This window comes from Portunus trituberculatus, chromosome 50 (genome assembly GCF_017591435.1).
Source record: "Portunus trituberculatus isolate SZX2019 chromosome 50, ASM1759143v1, whole genome shotgun sequence".
NCBI classification, from domain to species: Eukaryota; Metazoa; Arthropoda; class Malacostraca; order Decapoda; family Portunidae; genus Portunus; species Portunus trituberculatus.
In genome coordinates, this window is record NC_059304.1 from 32,091,750 (window position 1) to 32,099,455 (window position 7,706).

The following is a 7,706-nucleotide window of genomic DNA, read 5'->3' on the forward strand; positions in this document are numbered from 1 at the left end:
GATCGTGGGCATCCCTTCTTTTCAGGAGGAGGTAACAGACATTACCAAAACGATAATGTATTCCCAGCGAGGTCTGATAGTAGTAGTTCTGTTCTGAACCAGTTCTGGTCTGGATCAGTTCAGGGTGAGGGGTGGGCTGTGAGCTCACCATCAAAGTCAGTTGTGATTTCGCTGAACGTTTCCCTTTGTCTCACAACTCAAAGGGGCAGTCATAGCTTGCCCTTTAAAGACAACTCTCTTTCTCGCAAAACGACATGCACCTACTACACACTCCCTTCACTCAATTTTTTAAAAGATGGCGACTCCTAATCTAGCCCCCTTCTGGGGAGGGGACCATAAATGTCCCCTGGTCGGACTGGTCTCCGGGTAGCAACCCAAAATCTCTTGACACCCCACTCAACTTTTTCTTTATTCACTTCTGGAACACTCGCGGCCTCAAATGTAATTTTCAATCTGTAGAACACACCTCTCCTATACTAAACTTCATCTTTTCCTCACTGAAACACAGGTGTCTGAGGTAGCTAAAAGTAGCCTCTTTTCTGTTCCCTCCTACTTTGTCTATCTTCATTTTCGTTCCAAAGGTGGATATTGACTTGCTATCATGCCCTCGCTATAGAATCTTCTGAGTTTTTCACCATCTGGCTTTGACTCAATAGTCACTCTCTAAATATATTCATCTGTGCTGTCTCTCCCCTAACTCCTCTGAATATAGTAAATTCTTTTACTGTTTAACTTCCAAACTGAACTACATTCAGTCCCTCTATCCTTTCGCGGAGATCTCCATCCTTGGAGATTTCAATGTCATCACCAGCTTTGGCTTTGCTATCCCTTCACTGACCACCCTGGTGAACTAGCCTTCTACTTTGCTATCATCCATGATTTAGAGTAACTGGTGCAACACTACTCGTATTCCTTACTGACTTGGAGAGACACCCAACATTGTTGATTTTTTTCTTACCTCCAATCCTTCTGCTTATGGTGTTGCTGTATCTTCTCTGTTGGGCTTCTCCGTTCACAACCTCATATCTGTATCTTATTTTATTTCTCTAGTCCCTCTTCAGCATCATCCAAAGCGGAGGTGACTCTGACGTTTTGCCTCTGCCACTTGTGGGGACCTCAGGAGGTATTTTGCTGATTTTTCCCTGGAATGATTTCTGTTTCCGTGTCAGAGACCCACCTTTTTGTGCTGAACGCATAACAGAGGTGATACTGTCTGGCATGGAGGCGTACATTCCTCATTATTTTTCTCAATGTATACCTTATAAAACTTGGTTTAACACTACCTGTTCTCTTACTATACATGATAAGAGAGGTTGCCCACAAAAGGTACTTGAGCCTTCTATCTCCTGAATCTCATGCTCTTTATAGATCTGCCTGAAATCATACCAAGTCAGTTTTTTTCAAATTGCCAAACACTCTTTAATAATTAGAAAATATCAAAATCTTCCAAACACAAACTCCCCTCGAGACTTCTGACATCTGGCCAAAAATCATCTACATTAACTTTATTTCTTTATCTTTCCCTCGTTTATTTTATCCTGATGGCACCACTGCCATCTCATCTGTCTCTAAAGCTGAAATAATCCATCAAACCTTTGTTAACACCTCCACCTTGATTCTGGGCTTGTCTCTCCCTCTCCATCTCCCTCTTACTATTTCATACCTTCAATTAAAGTTCTTTGTAATGATGTTTTTAATACCTTCGCTGGCCTAAACCCTCAGAAAGTTTATGGCTCTGATGGGGTCCCTCCTCTTGTTCTCAAAAACTATACTTCCGTGTTTGCACCTTGCCTGGCCAAAGTCTTTCAACTCTGTGTATCGATTTCTATCTTGCCTTTTTCCTGGAAGCTTGCCTTACATTCAGGCTTTTCAGATTAACGACTTTGCCAATGCAACTTTTTTTTTTACTGGTGCGACTCCGCTAAATTACAAAGCAAATTTTAGCGCGATAACAGAAAGGTAATCTTATAAGAAAGAAAAACTTTTTTTTTTTTATATATTTTCTTAGTTAATAATTGGCTAAACTAATATCTACAGGCCCTCCTCCTCCTCTTCCTCCTCCTCATCCTCTTCCTCCTACTCCTCCTCCTCCTCCTTCTCCTCCCCCTCGTGGCCCTCCTCTTCCACGTCCTCTTGGCTCATTTTCTCCAACTGTGGCAATTTCTCTAATAAAAATCGTCTTTGTTCCTGTTAAAAGTCACGGAATATTGGGGCACAACTTTTTTAGTGCGCCTTTCGACTTTGCGACTTCAAAATTCAAAGTAGCAAAGACGCAATTCAGTGCCGTAACGTCCGGATCTGTATATGAGCATGGTTCGTATTGCGACTCTCTATGCCCCTACTATCCTGTGTAAGAGGGGCACCAGCAAAGGATAAAAAAAAAAAAAAAAAAACGATAAAAAAAGGCCCATTGCCGGTCAGTCTGCCAATATAGTCGAGATCGTTAGTAGAAGCCAACATGTTTCTTGAAACCTCCCGTTTAAAAGAGTTCAAGTCATAGGAAAAATGGAAATGAGGCAGGGACCTCCAGAGTTTACCAGAGAAAGGAAACAATGAATGAGAATGCATTAAAGAGGTGGACAGAGTAAAGATGGGAAAATGAAGAAAGAAAAATCAGAAGAGAAGCCGACATGAAAATAGTCGTAAAGGACAACAAGAGCCGCATCACTGCTCCTTCTCCTCCTCCCCCTCCACCCCCTCCTCTTCCTCCTCTTCTACGTCCTCTTGGCTCATCTTCTCCAACTGTGGCAATTTCTCTAATAAAAATCATCTTTGTTCCAGTTAAAAGTCTTTTTATAGTAGAAGGGGTTGATAAGCTTTTTGATTCCACTGTGTCTAAAGGAGCTCCATGAGTGGAACTCCCCTCATTCCACCATATATGAAGTATATACTCCATACTGGTATATGGGAGGGAAATCAATCAATCATGGGGGCATACACCAGGGGATGCGTCGCCTCTCCTACCCTATGGCGCCACTCCAAACGGTCACACCTGAGCCTCCATGCAGGCTTCCTTCTCGTGCCAAGTAACTTCCAGCAAGAGGCATCGACTTGCCGCAGCCATGACGTCCCCTTGCCCACCTCCATGCTGGGTTATCACTTTCGGATACAATTCGATAGGCAGGATCGACTTCCGGGTAGCGTGCCACATGCCCATATAGTCACAGTTGTGTTGACAGACTATGCTGGTAATCGGCCTAGAATCAGTCTCACGGAACAATCGCTTATTTCACACAAAGTCCTACCAGCGGTATCCCAAGATCCTACGAAAGTATCGAGTACCAAAGACATCAATTCGCCTCTTCAGATCGGGGTTCAGCGTGCATGTCTCACAACCATAGCATAAGACAGAGATCACCAGCGACTTGAAAATCCGAATCTTTGTCCGTCTGAACGGGTACCGACAACGCCAAATATTCGTGTTGAGCAAATCAATTATCCCGTGGGCCAGGCCAATCCTTCATACAACTTCTTGGCTCGACCCACCGTTGTTACGCATTAAACTACCAAGATATATATATATATATATATATATATATATATATATATATATATATATATATATATATATATATATATATATATATATATATTGTGTTTTACTGTCACAACTCACAGAGGATTGGTTTGGTTAGCTAGGTCCTACGTGAGCAATGGACACAGTGGCAGTAAGAGGAATTATTTACATATTTTTTCTTTTTTTATTGTTAAGTATAAGGTAAGAATACTCAGGGATTTGTATGACTGGTGAAATCCCATCTGTTTGGTTAGCTTAGCCTAGGTTTGGTTAGGCTAAATTAGATTTGGTTAGATTAAGTTAGGTTACCTTAGGTTTAGTGTAAGATTGAGTCAGGTTTGATTGGGTTGTTTTGGTTTTGGTCAGGTCAGGTTAAATTTGGTGTGGTTAGTTTAGATTAGCTTAGGTTAATCTAGGCTTCATTTATTTTATTACGTACATACTATGTGTGTAACACATTAATTCAAAACACACCAAAGTCTACCACTCTGAAATGATTTTGTCCACCATGTACAATGAGACTGGTGTACTTATGGATATTTAACAAATTTTAACAACTTGGCAAACTTATCCTAATGTCTTGCGATATTTAGTAAGGTAATTGACACACTTCTAAGAGTTTTCTTCTATGGTATTTCTATCACAACAGAGCATATAATTAACCTACTGTGGTCAGCACCATGGTCTAACGGTGTGCTAGCTGTATGTCTAAGAACAAACTTCAAATTGCGTATCTTTTATCAGTAAAATGAAATTTTGTGGTCCTTTTGAGCCGTGGAGGGACACTTCTTGTGCGTGAGGACTCACAAGCACGTCAGTTTATTGCCGTCTTCTTGAGGAAGGCTCAGACAATGTGAATAACAGAGAAGGGACAGACTCCAGCAAGATATCCATTCAAATGCTGTCTACCTTGGCCAGCGAGCACCGCGGTCTAATACCAACCCAATACCAATTACTTTATCATGCTGTATTATGACAATGATGTAATGATACAAACATATTTTGTTAGATTCCACTCATTACGCAAATATGTAACCATAAACATTTTTTATATAATGTTAAGAGATAACTACTTTGCCAGTGCGCGGATGTATAAATGCGTACTGCGTTCCCTGGGCGCCAAATTCGTTTCAGTTGCCACTCGCTCATCAAATTAATTTATCACAATATGAGGCCATTTTCATTAGTAATTAGGCATAGAATATTAAAAAATATATGTATTGTACTGTTACGTATTTGCCTTAGTTATTCAGTGGCAAACGTTCAGAGTACGTGAAACACACTCTTTTCTCCTAGACGTCCCTCACAAACTATAAACACAACAATCACAAACCCGAAACAAACCGCTCATATGGGGCTCGCAAAAGTTTGCTTCTAGGCGGGTTCAGATCGACATAGGCTGCAAGCATCCCTTGTTGAAACTCACGTTGGCTCTCCACCAATACACGAAGCACTAGGATCTCTGGTCAGTTGTTAACTTACCAGGTGTGAATCCAGACTTTTCAGGTCTCTGGTGTTTTAGCAAGTGACTGCAGATATGCATCAATAGGAAATGGGCAAGCACCTTGCCTGGTTCGCTGAGCAGTGTTATACCGCGGCAGTTGCTGCAGTCCTGACGGTCCCCTTTTCCCTTCCAGATAGGAATGACCAACCCATTTTTCCAGTCAGGGGGAATAGTACCTGAATGCCATAAAGCAGTCAAGACAGCATGCAACCCACGGATCATGGTCTCACTCCCCCACTTTGAGCAGCTCCGCACTGATGTTACAGGTGCGAGTTGCTTTTCCACCCTAAACTTTGTCACAGCCTCTTTGACATCATGAATGAAGGGTGCAATTTCATCAATGGGTGGATCAGCATCCAGCATCTGTAACCCTGCAGTTTGGAGCTGTCCGCTTGAAGGATCCACCATGAACAGCTGCTCAAAGTACTCAGCCCAACAAGCCATCTGCCCATCTGACTCCGATACAAGGCGACCATCTGCTGTTCGGATTTCACTCGCCTGAGATATAGACTTAGAGCTGAGTTTCTTCAGGATTCAATAGGCAGGTCGGTGGTCATTAGCATTTGAATGACACTCTACACCCTCAGTGAGACCTCTGACATACCTGTCCTTGTCTCTGTCAGGAGAGCTCTAGTCCTATGTGACAGTGCCCTGTACTGGTCGTGGTTCCCAGCAATTCTGGCAGCACGACTCTCCTCAGTACTGTCCAACCTCTTTACCGAGGCGAAACCACTCCGTGACGTTTGGCGCTCCCCAACGTATTCTTTGGCAACCTCAAGAGTCTCATGTTTGAAGGTATCCCATAGTTCTACAGCGTCCTCAAGAGTGTCAAGCACTTCAAACCGATTGGAGACTGTCACTACATACTCCTGGGCACATGTAAAGTCCTTTAGTTTCTCAAGATGAAACAGAGTGTGGTTACATCTTTGACATGAAGCTTGAGTGTAACAACATCAAGCCTATGGTCAGTCGCAAAGAGCTCGGCACTCCGAAAAACACTGCATATCTGTAGGAACCCCCAACGAGTACTAACAAGGATATGGTTGAGCTCCTTCGCTACAACTCCGGCATTGCTATATCAAATCCAGCGGAGCAGTGCTGGTCTCTGATACCAAGAGCCTGCAATTCTCAACCTTCTGAATCTCGCAAGATTTAGAAGGAAAGAGTTGTTGTCGTTCCTAGTACCAGAGCCATGGGGACCAACTCATATCTCATAGCCGCTCTCTCAGTGCCAGTGACAACATTAAAATCACCCAAGACAATAAGTGTATCACGAACATGGACACTGGTCCAGTACAGAGTAGAGTTTGGCGTAGAACATCTCGTTCTCTTCAGTTTCACACATCTTGGTAGAACCGTATGCATAGCTTTGTATTAGTATGGTCAGAAGGGGAACTTGGAAGAAAAGAGAGAAAGATAGAAGTCATAGGAGGATAGTTTGGAGATCAAAATTTTGTGCCAGACTCTATAGAAAACTTTTGATATGTCTAAGGCAACAACATAAGTTTCATCAAAATCTGTAAAACATGCCAGAACATCACCGGTAAAGTGGTTCTGACGGAAGCAATACTGGTGATAAGATAGAAAATTGTGAAGTGATAGATGTTTAAGAATCATCCTGTAGTGGATAAAATTAAACTTTAGATTAGCAGGAAAATAAAGTAATAGGACAATAGGCTGAGGGATAAGAATGGTCACCCTTCCTTTGGAACATGTTGAATAAAGGTAAACTTCCAGCAAATAAGAAAGATACATATTGCTCGACAGAACTGGAAGAGGTACAACCACGGAGACAGTTTCTGAGAAAAATAGAAGGATCCCATCAGAGATCCATAAGCCTTCCAAAGGTTGAAGACATCGAAGGCATAGAAAAGACCATTGCAAAGAATATCAAGAAGTAGTATGAAGTAGTCACAAGGCGACAAAAATAGCCATAAAAAAAGGCTCACTGAAATATCGGTCCTCAAACAGCCACAAAATAAAGTTAAACGAAATTAAAGAATACGTTTCTTGAAATCTCCATCTTGAAAGAGTTCAAGTGATGGGAAGGTAGAAATCCAGAAGCAGGCAGGGAGTTCCACAATTTACCACAGAATAGAAAGAATGGTGATTGACTTTTGCATTAGAGAGCTGAACAAATCTACAGTAAAAAAAAGTCTTGTGCAGCGGGCCGCGGGAGGAGGGAAAACAAGCAGTTCGCAAGATCAAAGGAGCGGTTGGAATAAAAATAGCAGATATCAAGGGATACAACATTGCTACAATGAAAAAAAAAGCCTGACGACAGTTAGTTAGTTGAAAGGAGTTGATAAAACGACAAACTTTAAATTCTACCTTGTCTAAAAGAGCTGTATGAGTGAAATCCACACATATATGTGAAGCATGGATTGATAATTCCCTGTACAATACATAGTTAACGGTTTAGAGGGTTGAGAAAATATGACAGAGGACACAGAAAACCTAACTTTATAAAAGCTGATTTTGCTAGAGATGAGATGTGAAATTTCCACTTTGAATAAATATGAGTAAAGGACAGATGTAAGATGATTCACTGCAAAAGAAGGAGACAGATGAGTGTCATTGAAAGAGAGGGGATATATTTGTCTGGTAATTATTGTCGAGTTGACAGATAGAGGAATTAAAATTTTGAAACACTAAACAATAAGAAGCTAGTTTGTTTTTACAAAA

The 7,706-nt window shown here is 41.6% G+C and overlaps 1 protein-coding gene across 1 annotated transcript; it reads right to left on the reverse strand.

Moving 5' to 3' along the window:
- Positions 1-4,970: 4,970 nt before the first annotated feature.
- Positions 4,971-5,384, reverse strand: LOC123499968. Its single transcript, XM_045248499.1, has one exon. The coding sequence runs from the start codon at positions 5,382-5,384 to the stop codon at positions 4,971-4,973; it is 414 nt and encodes a 137-aa protein (XP_045104434.1).
- Between the last annotated feature and the right edge of the window lie 2,322 nt (positions 5,385-7,706).